This window comes from Callithrix jacchus, chromosome 6, assembly GCF_049354715.1.
Source record: "Callithrix jacchus isolate 240 chromosome 6, calJac240_pri, whole genome shotgun sequence".
Taxonomy (NCBI): Eukaryota; Metazoa; Chordata; class Mammalia; order Primates; family Cebidae; genus Callithrix; species Callithrix jacchus.
The window spans coordinates 4,715,908-4,735,265 of NC_133507.1; the positions used below are offsets into that span (position 1 = coordinate 4,715,908).

The window sequence follows — 19,358 nt, forward strand, 5'->3', positions numbered from 1 at the left end:
TTTAGCGCATTGCGGGCTGGGAACTCAGCTGACAGACACTGTCCCAGGGCCATTGTGCCCAATGCAAGTCCTCCTCTGGGCTCACCATCTGGGGGACAGGAGGAGTACATGTGTCCAGATAGAGCCTCACACCTCTGTGTGGAAAAGGGGTTAAGGGATACCCAAGTGATGGGTCCATGTGAAACCCTGACCCAGCACCAAACCCGGAAAAAACAGGGCAGGCTGGTCACTGGGTTTGGGCAATGGGTTTGGGTTCTCTTATACCACCCCAGAGAACACCTCCACTGCCCCTGCTGGCTCCCCAGCATGATCCCAGGACTGCCCTGTGACCACGGGGCACCGGCCACAACCACCAACCAGCTCAAGGCCAACCAAGGAGGAGAGCTCGGAAGGTATGCACCATGCAAATCTGGCAGTCACACAGCCTGCCCCTGGGCGTGGTGGGCAACCGCTGAGGCCCCTATCCAAGTGTGCACTGAAAATCACAGCCTGGGGACCCAGGCCACGTGCTTTCACTGGTAGGACCGCATCCATATCCCACACGCCTCCCACAGAGCCAGGCCACACTCGGCCAATCAATGGCTACACGGTATCTTCTCCTTTCCTTGGGCCCAAGACCCTGCCACCCTGGAGGTGACCCCATGGCTCAGAAAAAAACGGATGGCAAATTCCCGGTACAGGGACAGTGGGCCACCCCACCCCAGAATGCCACCATTACTGCCACTAAAACTCAGAGAACGGGTGACCCCCAATGGGATGCAGGCTGACCCACAGCCCAAAGCCCATGGGTCACACGGCTGGCCTACAGCACCACCAGGTGCTGGCCGGATCTCAGCCTTCACCCAACACCTTTGAAACCGCACCACCCCCAACAGGCTGAGTACGTGCCACTGGGTTGGCCTGCTGCTAAACAGGGTCGGCCCCACTCAGGACCACAGAGGGGATGAGATCCTTGAACCTCCAGAGCCCGACCGTCACCATCCCCTAGAACAAACTCGGTAAACAGGGTCGGCCCCACTCAGGACCACAGAGGGGATGAGATCCTTGAACCTCCAGAGCCCGACCGTCACCATCCCCTAGAACAAACTCGGAGACTGAGAGCTCCCACATGACACTCATGGCACCGCAGAGCCCCTCTGGCCCACCTCAGTTCTCCAGGCCTGACCCGCACACCAGCTCAACTGGGCCGTGTCTTGCATGGGGCTGAAGAAACCCTTTGCTATCTGGACCATCATCACCCCTGCAGGGCTTCGGAGGAGACATCCCCCTCAGGCAAAATTCCCAAGGAAGCTGCCCTCCTGAAGAAACCATCCCTCCCTGGTGGGGATTCAGGTCAGCTCCCGGGGGAAACCCTTGCGGCCCAAAGGCTGACCCTCGGTGACCCGACATGGCCTGGCTCAGGAACCATGACCCCAGCACGATCCACTCACCTATGTTGGTCAGTGCCAGGAGGCCACCGTTGGCAGACAGGCTCACTGAAAGACAGAAGAAAAGAGTGGGGGCTCAGGGAGGAGCCACCCACGTTCCCTGCCCCCAGGGAACAGGAGCACCAACACCAAGCCCGCACAGGGAGCCTGGGCTGCCTCACAGAGGAGTGCAGAGACAGAGCTGGGCCCCCTCCAGATGCCCTTCAGGGCCTCCAGGTCTCTAGCCCAGTATATGGTGGCCTTGCCGGAGATCTGGGCATCCCAGCATCCTCTAGCAAAACTCTCCCCTAGGCTGGGCCTCAGCGTAATCCTATTGAGCATGATTTTTAAGTCATCACCTCTCTTCAGGAAAATATAAGGTTCTCATCATCGACCCAACCCAGGGCAACCCCCTCCCAAGCATGGATCCAGTGGGACCCAGCATGGTCTTCCAAAACTCTCCCCCAGGCTGGGCCTCAGCGTAATCCTGTTGAGCATGATTTTTAAGTCATCACTTCTCTTCAGGAAATATAGATTCTCATCACTGGCCCAACCGAGAGCACCCTCTCCCCACACATAGATCTAGTGGGTCTCAGATGTGCTCACCACAGCTCAGTGCAGGAGACCAGGGTGCCAGGAAGGGCCCAAACTTCAGTGCACCAGGGGGTGAGCTACTGGCTGACGGACACTGGCCTGGCTCCACTGGGCCTCACATAAGTCTTCCTCCAGGCTCAACATCTAGGGGGACAGAAGGAGAATATGTTTCCAAACCGTGTCTCACGCCTGCATGTGGGAAGGAGGTAAGGGTTACCCATGTGACAGGATCCATGTGGAACACTGACCCGTCACGGACATGGGGCACCCCTGGCCCTCCCCATGACCAAACCCTGAAAACACAGGGCAGGGAGGTCACTGGGCTTGGGCAAGACACCCAGGAAGTGCCTTACTGCAGACCTTAAGGGCACCTCTACTGCCCCCTCTGTCTTCCCCTTCACAACATCCCAGGGCTGTTCTGGAATAACTGAGAAAGGGCCAGGGTCACCAACCAGCTCATGGCCAACCGAGGAGGCTGGCCCAGAAGCCATATGCATCTGTGGACATGGAAGCGGCATAGCCTGCCCTGGGCATGAAAGACACCTGTCCAGATGCCCTTTGCAAGCCACACCTGAAATAGAAGCCTGGAGTCCCAGGGCCACATGCTTTCTCTGATGGGTCCCCATCCATGCCCCGCACATGTCCCAAACACAGAGCTAGGACACCCTTTCCTTTCCTTAGGCTGAAGATTCCACCACCGTGGAGATGACCCCGTGGCACAGAAAAAGCCTGGGCAGTAAATTCCTGAAACAGGACCATTGCAGGAGGCCTTCCCACCTCAAAATGGGCTCTTCCAGTTTCTCACCCAAGGGGAAGGGGTGACCTCCAGCAGGACGAGGGCGGCCGACATGGCCTAAAGCCCACAAGTCCCAGGGCCTGCCTGCAGCACCACCAGGCATCGGCCAGAGCTCAGCCTTGACCCACACCCAGGGAAACAGCACTGACCCCCACCAAGCTCAAAGAGGCGCTATGGGATGGCCCACTCCTCAAAAGGTCAGCCCTTTTAGGGCCGTGGTTGGATGGCGATCTTTGAATGTCCACAGCCCGACTCCATGACCTTATTCAGGCACCCTCTCCAGGGAAAGAGAGCTCTTGCGTGATCCCCATGGTGCCTCAGAGGCCTTGTGACCCCCTCATGTGGCCTGGGCAGTTCTCGAGGCTGACATACACTCACAGTCTCAGCTGGAATTTGCCCTGTGTGGTGCCAATGGAACACTTTCCTGCCTGGACCACTGTTACCCTGCAGGTCTTCAGAAAGGCAAGGTCTTGGGTACGATTCCCAAGGAAGCTGCCCTCCTAGAGAAACTGTCCCTCCCCAGTGAAGAAACAGGTCAGCTCACTCAGGAAACCCTCCTGTCTGGAAGACTGACCCTCGGGGCGAGCATGTGGACTGGCCCATGACGTCAGCAGGATGTACTCACCTCTGCGGGTCAAGGCCGAAGGGCACTTCTGAGCTGAAGAGCTCACTGAAAGACACAAGGGGAGAACGGGAGCCCCCAATGTGCCCTGCCTCTGGGGAACTGGTGGGTCAAACCAAGTCTACACGGGGAGCCTGCTGTGCTTCATGGAGGAGCACAGAGACAGGGTTGGGTACACCTGAGAGGCCCTTGAGGACCTCAAGGTCTCCAGCCCAAATTGCAATGGCCCTGCCAGGGACCTCATGATTCCCAGGGTCCATGTCCAAAATTCTCCCCTAGGCTGGGCCTCAGCGTAATCCTATTGAGCATGATTTTTAAGTCATCATTTCTCTTCAGGACAATATAAGGTTCTCATCATTGACCCAACCTAGAGCACCCCCCACCCCGCGGATGTATCCAGTGGGACCCGGATGTGCTCACCACAGCTCAGTGCAGGACACCAGGGTGCCAGAAAGGGCCCGAGCTTCAGCGCACCAGGGGCGAGGCACCTGGCTGATGGCCACTGGCCCGGAACAGCAGGCCCAATGCAAGTCTTTCTTCAGTCTGGGGTACACGTGGAGGACACGTGTCCAAGATGAGCTCCATGTGGGGAAGGAGGTAGGTGAGGCCAGCTCACGCATGCTTGCCCTCCATGGACCCAGGGGATGAGATCCAAGTGAAATACTGCATCATCATGGACATGGGGAACCCTTGGCTGTCCCTGCCACCAAACTCTGGAATGACAGGGCAGGTAGGTTGCTGGGCTCAGACAAAATGCCAGGCTGCACCATACGGCAGGTCCTGAGAGCATCTCCACAGCCCAAGAGGCTTCCCTGCATGACCCAAGGGACTCCTCCCTAAGACCACTGGGCACAGGCCAGGGCCACCAGCCACTCATGGCCAACCAAGAAGGCTGGCCCAGAGACCACACGCTGCTGCAGACCTGGCAGCCACACAGCCTACCCTGGGTGTGGGGAGCGCGCATCTAGATCTAGCGACACTCTGCAAGCGTGCACCAGAAGTCACAGCGTGGGGCTGCAGGGCCACGTGCTTTCTCTGGTGGGTCACCATCCATACTCCGCATACCTCGCACACACACAGGCAGCCACAGGTGGCCAACTGGGAGCCACATGGTGCCTTCTCCTTTGCTTGGGCACAAACTCTACTACTCTGAAGCTGACACTATGGCTCCCAAGCACCCTGAGCTACAAAATGACACAGGTCCCTTCACAGCAAGCCTTTCCAACTCAGGAGGCCACCCTTCATGACATTCAACCTCGGAGATAGGATGACCCTCAGCAGGATGAGGGCTGCCCCTTGGCCCAAGGCCCAAGAGTCCCAGGGCTGACCTGTAGCACCACCAGGTCTGGCCAGAGCTCCACCTTGATCCAACCCCAGGGAAATAATGCTGCCCTCAACTAGGCTCCAGAAGACCCACCAGGATGGCAAATTGTTCAACAGGGACAGTCGCATTCAGGGCCATAGGCGAAGCACGATGCTCGAATCTCCACAACCCAACCCTACAGGTCCATCCACACCCCACAATCCAGGGACTGAAAGCTCCTATGTGACCCCATGGCACCCGGAGTCCCTGTGGCCCCCCTGATTGTGTTTGGGCAGTCCTCAAGGGTTGACCAGAGCACTAAGTCTCAGCTGGAGGCTGCCCTACATGGCAGTGAAGGAACCCTTTTCTGCCTGGACCACCATCACCCCTGCAGGGCTTCAGGGAAGGCATCCTCCCTGAGTTCAATTCCCAAAAAACGGCCCTCCTGAAAAATTCATCTTTCCCAGGTGGGAATTCAAGTCAGCTGCCTGAGAAAACCCTCATGGCCTCAAGTCTGAACCTCGGTAACTCCAGATGGTCTGGCTAATGTCCCATGACCGCAGCAGGGTCCACTCACCTATGCCGGTCAATTTCAGGGGGGACCACTTGGGCAGAAGAGCTCACTGAAAGACATGGGGGAGAACAGGGGCTCAGGAAGGAGCCTCCAATGCGCTTCGCCCCCAGGGACCAGAGCCCGGATACTAAGTCAACACAGGGAGCCTGGGTTGCCTCATGGAGGAGCACAGAGACAGGGCTCGGCACCCCAGAGATGCCCTTCAGGGCCTCCAGGGCTCCAGCCCAAAATACAGTGGCTCTGCTGGAGACCTCAGAATCCCAGCAACCTCTTCCACAATCCTCCCTTAGGCTGGGCCTCAGCGTAATCCTATTGAGCATGATTTTTAAGTCATCACCTCTCTTCAGAACAATATAAGGTTCTCATCATCGACCCAATGCAGGGCACCCCCCCTCCCTACGCATGCATCCAGCAGGACACAGATGGGCTCACCACAGCTCAGTGCAGGAGCCAAGCGCTCCGGGAAGGGCCCGAGCTTCAGCACACTGTGGGCCAGGCACCTGTGTGACTGACGTTGGCCCAGAGACAGCAGACCCAACCCAAGTTTTCCTCCGGGATCACCATCTGCAGAGACAGGAGGAGGACGTGTATCCAAACTGACCTCCATGCGGGGAAGGGGTAGGGGTGCCAGCTCACCCTTGCTCCCCCTCCATGGACACGTGTAATGACTTTGATGTTAAATGCTGAGCCGTCAGGAATGGGGTTCACCCTCGGCCCTCCCTTCCACCGAACCCAGAGAGGACAGGGCAGGTGGGTCACTGGGCTTGGGCAAAATGCCCAGGCAGTGCTGTACTGCAGACCCCAGGAGCACTTCTGCTGTCCAAAACTGCTCCACTGCATCACCCCAGGGCTGCCCTGGGACCACTGGGCACAGACCCTGGCCACCATCCAGGACACGGCCAATGAAGGAAGCCTGCCCAGATGCCACAAGCCGCGCAGACTTGGCAGTCACGTAGCCTTTCCCTGGGTGTGGGGAGCGTGCCTCCAGGCATCCTCTCCAAGAATGAAACAGAAATCACACCACAGGGCCATGTGCTTCCTCAGGTGGGACCCCATCCATACTCTGTATACCTCCCACACACAGAGCCAGCCACACGTGGCCAATGAGGAGCCCCACAGAGCCCTCTCCTTTGCCTGGGCCCAAGACCTCACACCTTGGACGTGGCCCCAAAGCTCAGAAGAAGCTTGAGAGACAAATTGCTGGCACAGGTCCCTCAACAGCAGGCCTTCCCACCTCAGGAGGCCACCCTTCCAGACACCTGCTATTGGAAAAAGGGTGACCTGCAGCGGGATGTGGGCTCCCCCTTGGCCCGATGCCCACAAGTCCCAGGGCTGACCTGCAATACCACCAGGTGCCAGCCAGAGCTCTGCCTTGACCCAACCCCCAGAAAACAACGCCACCCCATGACCAGGCTCCAGGAGACCCACTGGGATGACCCTTTTCTCAACAGGGACGGTCAAATTCAGCATGGTTGGGCACTACCCTTGAATCTCTGTGACCCAACCCAAGAGGCCCATTTGGGCACCACACACCACGCACCCACAGCTCCCGTGTGAGCCCCGTGGTGGCCTAAAGTCCCTCTGTTCTCCTCCTGCAGCCTAAGCAGTCCTTAAGGCCTGACCTGAGCACCTAGTCCCAGACAGGAGTTGTACTACGTGGGTGCTGAAGATACGCTTTCCTGCCTGGACCACCATCAACCCTGCAGGGCTTCAGGGAAGGTGTCCCCCTTGGGTCTGATTCTCAAAAGAGCAGCCCTCCTGGTGGGAATTCAGGTCAGCTGCCTGACAAATTCCCCGTGGCAGAAAGTCTGACCCTCGGCAACATCACGTGGCCTGGCTAACGGCCCATGACCCCAGCAGGATCCACTCACCTATTATGGTCAATGCCAGGTGGCTCAGGTGGGTGAAGGAGCTCACTGAAAAACACAAGGAGAGAATAGGGGCTCAGGAAGAAGCCACTAATGTTCCCTGGCCCAGGGAACTGGAGCACCGACTCCAAACCTGCACAGGGAGCCTCAGCTGCCTCATGGAGAAGGGCAGAGACAGGCTGGGCACCTATGCCCTTCAGAGTCATTAGGTCTCCAGCGCAAAATACAGGGGCCTGCTGGGGACTTGGGGATCCCAGCGTCTTCTTCCAACATTCTCACCCAGGTTGGGCCTCAGCGTAATCCTATTGAGCATGATTTTTAAGTCATCACCTCTCTTCAGGACAATATAAGGTTCTCATCATCGACCCAACCCAGGGCACCCCCTCCCAAGCATGGATCCAGTGGGACCCAGCATGGTCTTCCAAAACTCTCCCCTAGGCTGGGCCTCAGCGTAATCCTGTTGAGCATGATTTTTAAGTCATCACTTCTCTTCAGGGCAATATAAGGTTCTCATCATTGGCCCAACCGAGAGCACCCTCTCTGCACGCATGGATCCAGTGGGACCCAGATGTGCTCACCACAGCTCAGTGCCGGAGACCAGGGTGCCAGGAAGGGCCCGAACATCAGCGCACCATGGGCTGAGCACCTGGCTGACACACACCGGCCTGGCTTCACTGGGCCTCACATAAGTCTTCCTCCAGGCTCAACATCTAGGGGGACAGGAGAACGTGTGTCCAAACAGGGTCTCATGCCTGCATGTGGAAAGGAGGTAAGGGTTACTCATGTGATGGGATCCATGTGGAACACTGACCTGTCACGGACATGGGGCACCCCTGGCCCTCCCCATGACCAAACCCTGAAAAAACAGGGCAGGGAGGTCACTGGGCTTGGGCAAGATCCCCAGGCAGTGCCCTACTGCAGACCTTAAGGGCACCTCTACTGCCCCCTCTGTCTTCCCCTTCACAACATCCCAGAGCTGTTCTGGAATCACTGAGAAAGGGCCAGGGTCACCAACCAGCTCATGGCCAACCGAGGAGGCTGGCCCAGAAGCCATATGCATCTGTGGACATAGAAGCGGCATAGCCTGCCCCTGGGTGAGGCCCTTTGCAAGCCACACCTGAAAGAGAAGCCTGGAGTCCCAGGGCCACGTGCTTTCTCTGATAAGTCCCCATCCATGCCCCGCACAAGTCCCAAACACAGAGCTAGGACACCCTTTCCTTTCCTTAGGCTGAAGACTCCACCACCGTGGAGAGAACCCCGTGGCACAGAAAAAGCCTGGGCAGTAAATTCCTGAAACAGGACCATTGCAGGAGGCCTTCCCACCTGAGTCCGCTCTTCCAGCCTCTCACCTATGGGGAAGGGGTGACCTCCAGCAGGACGAGGGCGGCCGACATGGCCTAAAGCCCACAAGTCCCAGGGCCTGCCCGCAGCACCACCAGGCATCGGCCAGAGCTCAGCCTTGACCCTTACCCAGGGAAACAGCACTGACCCCCACCAAGCTCAAAGAGGCGCTATGGGATGGCCCATTCCTCAAAAGGTCAGCCCTTTTAGGGCCGTGGTTGGATGGCTATCCTTGAATGTCCACGGCCCGACTCCATGACCTTATTCAGGCACCCCCTCCAGGGAAAGAGAACTCTTGCGTGATCCCCATGGTGCCCCGGAGGCCCTGTAACCCCTTATGTGGCCTGGGCAGTTCTCGAGGCTGACATACACTCACAGTCTCAGCTGGAAGTTGCCCTGTGTGGTGCCAATGGAACACTTTCCTGCCTGGACCACTGTTACCCTGCAGGTCTTCGGAAAGGCCAGGTCTTGGGTACGATTCCCAAGGAAGCTGCCCTCCTGGAGAAACTGTCCCTCCTCAGTGGATACACAGGTCAGGTCCCTGAGGAAACCCTCCCGTCTGGAAGACTTACCCTCGGGGACAGCATGTGACCTGACTCATGGCCCATGACGCCAGCAGGATGTACTCACCTATGTGGGTCAAGGCCGAGGGGCCCTTCTGAGCTGAAGAGCTCACTGAAAGACACAAGGAGAGAACAGGGGCTCAGAGAGCAGCCCCCAATATGCCCTGCCTCTAGGGAACTGGTAGGTCAAACCAAGTCCACACAGGGACCTGGTGTACTTCATGGAGGAGCACAGAGACAGGGTTGGGTACCCCTGAGAGGCCTCTGAGGGCCTCAAGGTCTCTAGCCCAAAATATAGTGGCCCTTCCAGGGGACCTCATGATTCCCAATGTTCACGTCCAAAACTCTCCCCTAGGCTGGGCCTCAGTGTAATCCTATTGAGCATGATTTTTAACTCATCACCTCTCTTCAGGAAAATATAAGGTTCTCATCATTGACCTAACCTAGGGTCAGACTCAGATGAGCTCACCTGCTCCATGCAGGAGACCAGGGCACCAGGAAGGGCCTAAGGTTCAGTGCAACAGGCCCTGGGCACTTGGCAGATGGCCTCTGGCCTGGGCATAGTGGGCCTAATGCAATCCTCCTCCAGGTTCACCATCCAGGGTGACAGGAGGAGGACCCATGTGATGGGATCCATGTGAAATCCTGACCTGTCATGGACATGGGGCACCCCTGGCCCTCCCCGCCACTACACCCTGGAAGGACAGGACAGGCAGGTCACTGGGTTCCGGAAAGACACCTGTGCTGTGCCTACTGCAGGCCTCAAGATAACCTCCACTGCCCACGCTGACTGATCCACAAGAACCTGAGGCTGTACAGAGACCCCTGGACATGGGCCGGGGCCACCAAACAGCTCACCGCCTACAAAGGAGGCTGCTCCTGACACCAGGAGCCGCTGCAGATGTGGCAGTTGCATAGCCTGCCCCTGGGCAGGGTGGGCCCCCAACCAGGCACCCTCTCCAAGCGCATACTGGAAATCTCAGCCTGCGGCCCATGGCTACGTGCTTTCTCTTGTGCGTCCCCGTCCATGTCCCACATACCTCCCAAACTCAGAGCAGGCCATATTTGACCAATCAGGGGCCACATGGTGTCTTCTCAATTCTTTGGGCCCAAGATCCTGCCACCAGGAGTTGATCTCATGGCTCAGAAGTAGCCTGGGCAGAAAATTCCCCAACAGGGTCCCTCAACAGTGGGCCTTCCCACCTAAAGAGGCCACCCATACTTACACTGGAACTCAGGAAAGGCGTGACCCCCCCCCCACCCCACGAAGGACACAGGCTGCTGACCTGGCCCGAAGCCCACAGTCCCTAGGCCAGCCTGCAGCACTATCAGGAGCCGGCCAGAGCTCAACAACAGGTTTGGTGCGGTGAGCACCCCCACCAGGCTCAATGTGGCGCCACTGGGATGGCTCAGTGCTCAACAGTGTCAGGCCCATTCAGGGCCATGGGTGGGCGTGAACCTTGAAACACTAAGGCCTGACTGCTCGGTCACCACCCCCGCAACAACCCTGAGGACTGAGAGAGTTCCTGCATGACCCCTGTGGTGCCCCGAAGCCCATGTGGCACTCCACAGGTGGCCTGGGCAGTTCTCCAGGACCGACCCACGCACAGTCTCATGGGAGCTGCTCTGCATGGGGCTGAAGAAACTCTTTGCTGCTTCAACCATGGTCACTCCTGCAGGTCTTCAGAGAAGATGTCTTCCATGGGACCCATCTGGAAGAAATCGGCCCTCCTGGAGAACCCATCCCTCCCTAGTGGGGAACCCATTCCCTGGCTCCCTGAGGAAACCCTCTTGTCCCAAAGGCTGAACCAGCATCCCCCTGCAGCCTGGCTCATGGCCCATGACGACAGCAGATGCCACTCACCTATGCCAGTCAATGCCAGGGGGCCCACCTGGGCAGAAGAGCTCACTGAAAGACACAAAGGATAAGGGAGACTCAGGGAGGAGCCACCAACCTGCCTCGCCCCCAGGTAATAGGACTCTGACACCAAGCCCCCACAGGGAGCCTCGGTTGCCTCACAGAGGAGCACAGAGACAAGGTTGGGGGGCACCAAGATGCCCTTCAGGGCCTTGAGGTCTCCAACCAAAAATACAGCGGTCTGCCAGGGACCTCGAGATCCCAGTGTCCTCTTCCAAAATTCTCAGCAAGGTTGGGCCTCAGCGTAATCCTATTGAGCATGATTTTTAAGTCATCACCTCTCTTCAGGACAATATGAGGTTCTCATCATTGACCCAACTGAAGCCAACCTCCTCCCACACATGCATCCAGTGTGACGCAGAGAGGCTCACCACAGCTCAGTGCAGGACACCAGGGTGCCAAGAAGGACCTGAGCTTCAGTGCACCAGGGGCTGGGCACATGGCTGACGGACACAAGCCCAGAGACATTGGGCCCAATGCAAGTCTTCCTCTGGGTTCACCATCTAGGGGAAAGGAGGAGGACATGTGTCCAAATAGGGCCTCATGCCTCCATGGGCGAAGGTGAGTGGGGGATACCCATCACCCATGTGATGGGATCCATTGGGAACACTGACCTGTCAGGGACACGGACACGGAGCACCCTTGGCCCTCCCTGCCACCAAAACCAGGAAGCCCAGGCTGCACCCTACAGCAGGTCCCAAGAGCATCTCCACTGCCCCGCCAGCTGCCCTGAACGAGGTCAGGGCCACCCTGGGACCACTGGGCATAGGCGAGGGCTACCAACCAGCTCATGGCCAAATAGGAGGCTGGCCCGAATGCCACGTGCCACTGCTGACTTGGCAGTCGAGAGCTTGCCCCTGCCCATGTCCCAGTGTGAACCAGAAATCACAGCCTGGGGCTCTAGGGCCACATAGTTTCTCTGATGGGTCCCCATCCATGCCCTGCACACCTCCGAAACACGGAGCTGGGCCACACTCAACCATTCTGGGGACACGTGGTGTACCCCCTTTCCTTGGACCTAAGAGGCCACCACCCTGGAGATTACCCCATGGCTCAGAAGCAGCCTGGGTGGCAGATTCCCAGGACAGGTTGCTCAAAAGCGGGGTTTACCAGCTGAGGAAGCCACCTTTCCCACCATTTAACCTCCAGGAAGTGACCCCAGGCATGACCCAAGCTGTCGTCATGGCCCAAAGCCCACAGCCAGAGCTCAGTCCTGACCTAACCCCAGGGAAACAGCACCACCCACCACCAGACTCAAGGAGGCGCCATTGGGATAGTCCATTGCTCCAGAGTCGGGCCAATTCAGGAGCATGGGTGGCGTGCGATCCTTGAAACTCTGCGACATGACTCCCATGGGCCCAACCGCGCACTACTGTTTGTGGATTAAAAGCCCCCATGACAGGCGCCTGTAGTCCCAGCTACTTGGGAGGCTGAGGCAGGAGAATTGCTTGAACCCGGGAGGTGGAGGTTGCAGTGAGCCAAGGTCATGCCACTGCACTCCAGCTTGGTGCCTGGTGACTGAGTGAGACTCTGTCTCAAAAAAATAATAATAAATAAATAAATAAAAGCCCCCATGAGAACCTGCAGGGCCCCGGAGCCCCTTTGGCCACCTCATGTATCCTGGGCACCCTCGAGGCCTGACGGATGCAATGAGTCACAGGTGGGAGCTGCCCTGCATGGGGCTGAAGGAACCCTTTCCTGCCTGGACCACCAACACTCCTGCCGGCTTTAGGATAGGTGTATTCCTTGGGTTCAATTCCCAAGGAAGCAGACCTTCTGGAGAATTCATCCCCAGTGGGAATTCAGGTCAATACTTTTAGAAAACCTTCATGACCCAAAGGCAGATGCTCGGTGACGTCACTCTGCCATGCTCATGACCCCAGCAGGATCCACCCACCTATGCTGCTCAATGCCAAAGGGCCCACCTGGGCAGAAGAGCTCACTGAAAGACACAAGGGGAGCAGAAGGGTTCAGGGAGGCGCCACCAACATGCCCCACCCAGGGGAACTACAGCACCCACACCAAGCCTGCACAGGGAGCCAGGGCTGCCTCACCAAGGAGCGCAGAGAGAGGGTTGGACCCCCCCCAAGATGCCCTTCAGGGCCTTGAGGTCTCTAGCCCAGAATACAGTGGCCCTGCCGGTGACCTTGGGATCCCAACATCCTCTTCCAAAATTCTCCCCTAGGCTGGGCCTCAGCGTAATCCTATTGAGCATGATTTTTAAGTCATCACCTCTCTTCAGGAAAATATAAGGTTCTCATCATTGACCCAACCCAAGGTACCCCCCTCCCCATGCATGCATCCTGTGGGTCTCGGATGGGCTCACCAGCTCCATGCAGGAGACCAGGGCGCCAGGAAGGGCCTGAGCTTCAGTGCAGTACGGCCTGGGCACCTGGCTGATACCTCTGGCCAGAGCACTGCAGGCCTAGGACAACTCATCTGGGCTTACCATCTGGGGGGACAGGAGGAGGATCCATGGGATGGCATCCCTGTGAAATACTGACCTCTTATGGACACCAGGCAAACCTGACCCTCCTTGACACCAAACCCTGGAAGGACAGGGCAAGAGGCCTTGGCTGCGCCTACTGTAGTTCTCTTGCCTACAGCAGGATGACCTCCACTGCCCACGCTATCTGCTCCACATGACCCCAGGGCTGTACAGAGATCGCTGGGCACAGGCCAGGGCCACCAACAAATTCACAGCCAACAAAAATGTCGTCCTGATGCCCAGCACTGCTGCCGACCTGGCAGTTGCACAGCCTGCCCCTGGGCATGGTGGACGCCCAACCAGGCACCCTCTCCAAGCGCACACCAGCAATCTAGCCTGGGGCCCCGTGGCTACGTACTTTCTCTGGTGTTCCCCCATCCATGCCCTACACTGCTCCCAAACTCAGAGCCAGGCCGTACTCAACCCATCAGGGGCCACATGGTGTCTTCTCCATTCCATGGACCCAAGACCCCGCCACGTGGAGGTGCCATGGCTCAGAAGCAGCCTGGGCAGCAAATTCCTGGGACAGGTCCCTCAACAGTGGGCCTTCCCACCTAAGGAGGGTGAAGTTCCTTACAATGGAACTCAGGAAAGGCGTGACCCCCCAGCAGGATGTGGGCTGCTGACATGGCCCGAAGCCCACAAGTCCCCGTGCCAGCCTGCATCACCATCAGGAGCTGGCCAGAGCTCAACCTTGACCCAACCCCACTGAAATAGCAATGCACCCCCACCAGGCTCAATGTGGCGCCACTGGGATGGCTCACTGCTCAACAGCATCAGGCCCATTCAGGGCCATGGGTGGGCGTGAACCTTGAAACACTAAATCCTGACCCAGTGGGCCTGACCACTCGGTCACCACCCCCGCAACAACCCTGAGGACTGAGAGCTACTGCATGACACCTGTGGTGCCCCGAAGCCTGTGTGGCACTCTGCATGTGGCCCGGGCAGTTCTCCAGGCCTGACCCATGCACAGAGTCTCATCCGGGAGCTGCCCTAATGGGGCTGAAGAAACTCTTAGCTGCTTGAACCATCATCACCTCTGCAAGTCTTCATAGATGTCCTCCATCTTAGGAAGAAAGTGGCCTTCCTGGAGAACCCAACCCTTCTCGGTGGGGATTCCCTGGCTCCCTGAGGAAACCCTCCTGTCCCAAAGGCTAAACCGGCATCCCCACGCAGACTGGCTCATGGCCCATGACGCCAGCAGTTTCCACTCACCTATGCCAGTCAATGCCAGGGGACCCACCTGAGCAGAAGAGCTCACTGAAAGACACAAAGGACAAGGGGGGACCTAGGGAGGAGCCGCCAACCTGCCTCACCCCCAGGGAATGGGACTCTGACACCAAGCCCGCACAGGGAGTCTGGGCTGTCTCACAGAGGAGCACAGAGGTGGGGTTGGGGCTGCCATAATGGTCTGCAGAGTCTGGAGATCTCCAACCGAAATACAGTGTCCCTGCCAGTGACCTCGGGATCCCACCATCCTCTTCCAAAATTCTCCCCTAGGCTGGGCCTCAGCGTAATCCTATTGAGCATGATTTTTAAGTCATCACCTCTCTTCAAGACAATGTAAGATTCTCATCATTGACCCAACCCAGAGCACCAACCTCCACCCCCTACACATGCATCCAGTGGGACCCAGATGTGCTCACCACAGCTTAGTGCAGGAGACCAGGGTGCCAGGAAGGGCCTGAGCTTCAGGTCACCAGGGCCTGAGCACCTGCTGAGGGACACAGACCCGGGGCCAGTGGGCCAGATGCAAGTCTTCCTCCAGGGTCACCATCTGGAGGGACAGGGGACAGGTGTCCAAACAGGGCCTCACGCCTCCATGCAGGAAAGTGGGCAGGGGTGCTGACTCACACAGTTCTGTCTCCCTGCACTCATAAGACAGGATCCATGTAAAACAGTGAAAGTCATGATCTGGGGAATCCTTGGGCCTCCCTGCCACTGAATCCTGGAAGGACAGGACAGGCAGGTCATGGAATTCAAGCAAGATGCCCAGGCTGCACCCTACTGCAGGATCCTGGAGCGCTTTTACTGCCCACGCTAGCCCCCTGGCACGACTCTGGGCCATGCTGGGATACTGGGCAGGGCCAGGGCCACCAACCAGCTCACCGCAAACCAAGGAGGCTGGCCTGGACACCATGTGCCACTGCAGACCTAGCAGTCACACAGGCTGCCCCTGGGCATGGAATGCACCTATCCAAGTGTCCTCTACAGGGTTACACCAAAAATTGCAACCTGGGGCCCCAGGGACACGTGCTTTCTCTGTTGGGTTCCCATTTGTGGACTGCACACCTTCCAAACAGAGCTGGGCCACGCTCGGCCAATGCGGGGCCACATCATGTCCTCTCCTTTCCTTCGGCTCAAGACCCCGCCACCGTGGAGGTAACCCCATGGCTCAGAAGCAGCCTGGGCAGCAAATTGCAGGCATAGAACCCTTGACAGTGGCCTTCTACCACAAGATGCCACCCTTCTGGCCACTCCACTTTGGTATGGGATGACCTCCAGTGGAATGTGGGCTGCACCCTTTGCCCAAAGCCCACGATTCCCAGAGCCAACCACCAAGTGACTGCCAGAGCTCAGCCTTGACCCAACCCCACTCAGGCAATGCCACCCCACCATGCTCAAGGAGGCACCACTGTGACGCCCCACTGCTCAACAGGGTCAGTCCCATCAGGGCCATGGGTTGGGCCTGACCTTTGAATCTTCATGACCTGACTCCATAAGCCCAATCACCCTCCCCGCCACAAGCCTCAGGGACTAAGATATCCCACATAAACCTATTAACCCCCAGAGACCCCGTGGACCCCCTCATGTGTCCTGGGCAGGCCTCCAGGCCTTACCCGTGCACGAAGTCTAAGCTAGGAGCTGCACCGCATTGGGTTGAAGGAACCCTTTCCTGCCTGGACCTCCATAACCCCTGCAGGGTTTAGAGATGTTGTCCTTCTTGGGATCAATTTCCAAAAAAGCCGCCCTCCTAGAGAAGCCATCCGTCCCTGGTGGGGATTCAAGGTGGCTCCCTAAGGAAACCCTTGTTGACTGAAGAGTGACCCTCAGCGACCCCCCGTGGCCTGGCTCATGGCCCGTGACCCCAGCAGGATCCACTCACCTATGCCACTCGAGGCCACAGGCCCACGTGGCAGAAGAGCTCACTGAAAGACACAGAGAAGAAAGGGGCTCAGGGAGGAGACATCAACCTGCCCCGCCCCCAGGGAACTGGAGTGCCAACACCACGCCCACATATGGAGCCTGTGCTGCCACATGGAGGAGTGCAGAGACAGGGTTGGGCACCCCAGAGATGCCCTTCAGGATCCCGAGGACTCCAACCCAAAATACAGTGGCCCTGCCAGGGGACCTTGGGATCTGAGCATTCTCCTCCAACATTCTCCCCTAGGCTGGGCCTCAGCGTAATCCTATTGAGCATGATTTTTAAGTCATCACCTCTCTTCAGGACAACATAAGGTTCTCATCATTGACCCAACCCAGGGCACCCCCCTCCCAACACATGCATCCAGCGGGACACAGATGTGCTCACCAAGCTCAGTGCAGGACACCAGGGCACCAAGAAAGGCCTGAGCTTCAGCACAGCAAGTGCTGGGCACGTGACTGACCACCACTTGCCAAGGTCAAGCAGGGGCCACTGAAAGTCTTCCTTCAGTCTCACCATCTAGAGGATAGAAGGTGGACATGTGTCAAAATGGAACCTCACACCTCCACGCAGGGAAGGGTGTGGGGAGGTGCCTGCTCTCCCACCGTGGAACCATGTGATGTGAAACCTTGACATGTCATGGACGTAGGGGAACCCTGGCCCTCCCCACCACTGAACCCTGGAAGGACAGGGCAGGCGGGTCACTGGGCTTAGGCAAGTTGCCCTTGCTTTGCCCTACTGCAGGTACCTTGAGCACCTCAACTGCCCACGAAAGTTGGCTTGCACAACCCCAGGGATGTGCTGTTCCCCTGGGTGTGGGCCAGGGCCACCTACCATCTCACGCCCAACCAAGAAGGCTGGCCCGGATGTCAGGTGCTGCCGAACTGGCAGTCGCCCAGCCTGCCCCCGTGTGTGGAAGGCGAGCAGCCAGGCCCCGCTGTACAACACATCAGAAATCGCAGCGTGGGGCCCTAGGGCCTCGTGGATTCTCTGGTGGGTCCCCATCCCTGCCCCATACAACACCTCCCACACACAGAGCAGGCCACACTCAGTCAATCAGGGGACACGTGATGTCTTCTCCTTTCCAAGACCCCACCCCCTGGAGATGACCCCAAGATTCAGAAGCAGCCTGGATAGAAAATTTCTGGGACAGGTCGTTCCACAGAGGGCCTTCCCACCTCAGGAGGACACCACACTGCCATTTACCGACAGGGAAGAGGTGACCCCCAGTGGGACATGGGCTGCAACCTTGGACCAAAGCCCCAAACTCCCAGCACCATCAGGCACCAGCCAGAGCTAGTCCTGAGCCAATCTCAGGGAAACAGTGCCATCCCACACTTGGCTCAAACAGGCACCACTGAGATGGCCCATTGCTGAATACATTTGGTCCCATTCAGGGCCATGGGTTTGGTGCAATCCTTGAAAATCGGCAGCCTGATCCCATGGGCTGAATCACACCCCCTCCCCCAGGTCGGAGAGCCCCCGACCCTTGTGGTACCCCGGATCCCTTGTGGCCACTCTCATGTGGCGTGGGAGTCCTAGAGGCCTGACCTGAGCACTGAGTCTTAGCAGGGCACTGCCCTGCATGGGGCTGAGAAAACCCTTTACTGCCTGGACCATTCAGGGAAGGTATCCTCCTTGGGTCTGATTCCCAAGGAAGCCTCTCTCCTGGAGGACCCATCCCAGGCCGGGATTCAGGTCAGCTTCTGAGGAAACCCTTGTGGCTGAGGGGTGACCCTCAGCGAACCTACACAGCCTGGCTAATGGCCCAGGACCCCAGCAGGATCCACTCACCTGTGCTGGTTAATGTTAGGGGCTCTGCTGGGCAGAAGAGTTCACTGAAAGACACAGGGGAGAATGGGGGCTCAGGAAAGACCCAGCAAGGTGCCCTGTCCCCCGGTAACAAAAGCACCCACACCGAGCCCAAATAGTGAGACTGGGCTGTCTCACAGAGGAGCAGAGACAGTGTTGGGCACCCCCAAGATGCTGTTCAGAGCCTCGAGGTCTCCAGCCCAAAATACAGTAGTCCTGCAGGGGATCCTAAAATCCCAGCATACTCTTCCACAATTCTCCCCTAGGCTGGGCCTCAGCGTAATCCTATTGAGCATGATTTTTAAGTCATCACCTCTCTTCAGGACAATGTAAGTTTCTCATCATTGACCCAACCCAGGACACCCACCTCCCTGCGGATGTATCTAGAAGGACCCGGATGTGCTCACCAAAGCTCAGTGCAGGAGACCAGGGTGCCAGGAAGGGACTGAGCTTCAGTGCACCAAGGGCTGGGCACCTGACTGATGATCACTAATACAGGGCCAGCAGGGCCCAATGCAAGTCTTCCTCCAGGATCACCATCTAGGGGACAGTAGGTAGACGTGTCAAAATGGAACCTCATGCCTCCGTGTGGGGAAGGGGATGGAGGGTGCCAGGTCCTGCCTGCTTTCCCACCTTGGACCCATGCGATGGGGTCTTTGTGAAACACTGACATATGGACATGGGAGAACCTGGCCCTTTCCACCACCGAGTCCTGGAAGGACAGGGCTGGCGGGTCACTGGGCTTGGGCAAGACACCATGGCTGCGCCCTACTGCAGGCACTTGAGCACCTCCACAGCCAGCAGCAGTGGCCTCACACACCCCAGGACTCTACTGGCCCCCAGGGTGTGGGCCAGAGCCACCTACTAGCTCACGGGCAACCAAGGAGACCGGCCCGGATGCCATGTGCTTCCGATCTGGCAGTCGCAC

The 19,358-nt window shown here is 58.0% G+C and overlaps 2 protein-coding genes and 12 non-coding genes across 20 annotated transcripts in view; all 14 read right to left on the reverse strand.

Moving 5' to 3' along the window:
• Nucleotides 1-15: 15 nt before the first annotated feature.
• On the reverse strand, nucleotides 16-11,474 carry LOC128928108 (uncharacterized). Of its 4 annotated transcripts, XM_078375827.1 has the most exons (13): nucleotides 11,357-11,474; nucleotides 10,932-10,976; nucleotides 10,108-10,779; nucleotides 9,135-9,179; nucleotides 7,742-7,873; nucleotides 7,167-7,211; nucleotides 5,728-5,859; nucleotides 5,299-5,344; nucleotides 3,839-4,131; nucleotides 3,422-3,466; nucleotides 2,013-2,144; nucleotides 1,431-1,475; nucleotides 16-134 (listed from the first exon to the last, which is right to left on the reverse strand). In XM_078375827.1, exons 5-9 carry the CDS (start codon nucleotides 7,785-7,787, stop codon nucleotides 3,957-3,959), a joined length of 444 nt encoding a protein of 147 aa, XP_078231953.1. In that variant the 5' UTR covers nucleotides 7,788-7,873; nucleotides 9,135-9,179; nucleotides 10,108-10,779; nucleotides 10,932-10,976; nucleotides 11,357-11,474; the 3' UTR covers nucleotides 16-134; nucleotides 1,431-1,475; nucleotides 2,013-2,144; nucleotides 3,422-3,466; nucleotides 3,839-3,956. The 4 variants fall into 4 exon arrangements, with proteins under 4 accessions (XP_078231953.1, XP_078231954.1, XP_078231955.1 ...); XM_078375828.1 differs by lacking the exons at nucleotides 16-134; nucleotides 1,431-1,475 and having other exon boundaries at nucleotides 2,050-2,144; nucleotides 3,893-4,131; XM_078375829.1 differs by lacking the exons at nucleotides 16-134; nucleotides 1,431-1,475 and having other exon boundaries at nucleotides 2,054-2,144; nucleotides 3,907-4,131.
• On the reverse strand, nucleotides 1,722-1,803 carry LOC118155022 (small nucleolar RNA SNORD115). The gene has a single exon (XR_004745260.2). It is a non-coding gene; the product is annotated as a small nucleolar RNA SNORD115 (small nucleolar RNA).
• Nucleotides 1,878-1,957, reverse strand: LOC118155046 (small nucleolar RNA SNORD115). The gene has a single exon (XR_004745283.1). It is a non-coding gene; the product is annotated as a small nucleolar RNA SNORD115 (small nucleolar RNA).
• On the reverse strand, nucleotides 3,701-3,782 carry LOC118155009 (small nucleolar RNA SNORD115). Its single transcript, XR_004745247.1, has one exon. It is a non-coding gene; the product is annotated as a small nucleolar RNA SNORD115 (small nucleolar RNA).
• Nucleotides 5,589-5,670, reverse strand: LOC118155001 (small nucleolar RNA SNORD115). The gene has a single exon (XR_004745239.1). It is a non-coding gene; the product is annotated as a small nucleolar RNA SNORD115 (small nucleolar RNA).
• LOC118154995 (small nucleolar RNA SNORD115) lies at nucleotides 7,450-7,531 on the reverse strand. Its single transcript, XR_004745233.1, has one exon. It is a non-coding gene; the product is annotated as a small nucleolar RNA SNORD115 (small nucleolar RNA).
• LOC118155027 (small nucleolar RNA SNORD115) lies at nucleotides 7,605-7,686 on the reverse strand. The gene has a single exon (XR_004745265.1). It is a non-coding gene; the product is annotated as a small nucleolar RNA SNORD115 (small nucleolar RNA).
• Nucleotides 9,426-9,507, reverse strand: LOC118155039 (small nucleolar RNA SNORD115). Its single transcript, XR_004745276.3, has one exon. It is a non-coding gene; the product is annotated as a small nucleolar RNA SNORD115 (small nucleolar RNA).
• LOC118154997 (small nucleolar RNA SNORD115) lies at nucleotides 11,220-11,301 on the reverse strand. Its single transcript, XR_004745235.1, has one exon. It is a non-coding gene; the product is annotated as a small nucleolar RNA SNORD115 (small nucleolar RNA).
• Nucleotides 11,475-13,173: 1,699 nt separating the features above from the next.
• On the reverse strand, nucleotides 13,174-13,255 carry LOC118155016 (small nucleolar RNA SNORD115). Its single transcript, XR_004745254.2, has one exon. It is a non-coding gene; the product is annotated as a small nucleolar RNA SNORD115 (small nucleolar RNA).
• Nucleotides 13,256-14,976: 1,721 nt separating this feature from the next.
• Nucleotides 14,977-15,058, reverse strand: LOC118155005 (small nucleolar RNA SNORD115). The gene has a single exon (XR_004745243.1). It is a non-coding gene; the product is annotated as a small nucleolar RNA SNORD115 (small nucleolar RNA).
• A 58-nt stretch (nucleotides 15,059-15,116) lies between these two features.
• The window catches only part of LOC144582954 (uncharacterized), a 38,323-nt gene continuing 34,081 nt past the window's right edge, over nucleotides 15,117-19,358 (reverse strand). For all 4 annotated transcript variants that reach the window (XM_078375832.1, XM_078375836.1, XM_078375835.1 and 1 more), the window contains 5 exons: nucleotides 18,838-18,970; nucleotides 18,413-18,456; nucleotides 17,006-17,137; nucleotides 16,580-16,622; nucleotides 15,117-15,250 (listed from right to left, as the gene is read on the reverse strand). The gene's annotated coding sequence lies outside the window, so the exon portion shown is untranslated. The remainder of the gene's footprint in view (nucleotides 15,251-16,579; nucleotides 16,623-17,005; nucleotides 17,138-18,412; nucleotides 18,457-18,837; nucleotides 18,971-19,358) is intronic.
• Nucleotides 16,868-16,949, reverse strand: LOC118155002 (small nucleolar RNA SNORD115). The gene has a single exon (XR_004745240.1). It is a non-coding gene; the product is annotated as a small nucleolar RNA SNORD115 (small nucleolar RNA).
• LOC118155011 (small nucleolar RNA SNORD115) lies at nucleotides 18,700-18,781 on the reverse strand. Its single transcript, XR_004745249.1, has one exon. It is a non-coding gene; the product is annotated as a small nucleolar RNA SNORD115 (small nucleolar RNA).

Bases quoted from the DNA above. Each gene is read 5' to 3' on its own strand.
- LOC128928108 (XM_078375827.1), bottom strand. From the start codon at position 7,787: ATGTTCGGGCCCTTCCTGGCACCCTGGTCTCCGGCACTGAGCTGTG. The intron at 5,860-7,166 runs GTGAGTGGATCC...CTGTCTCTGCAG, and splicing joins CCTGGCATTGACCATAATAG to ATGGTGATCCCGGAGGAAAA. The intron at 5,345-5,727 runs GTGAGCCCATCT...CATGTCTTTCAG, and splicing joins GGCTCCTGCACTGAGCTGTG to TGAGCTCTTCTGCCCAAGTG.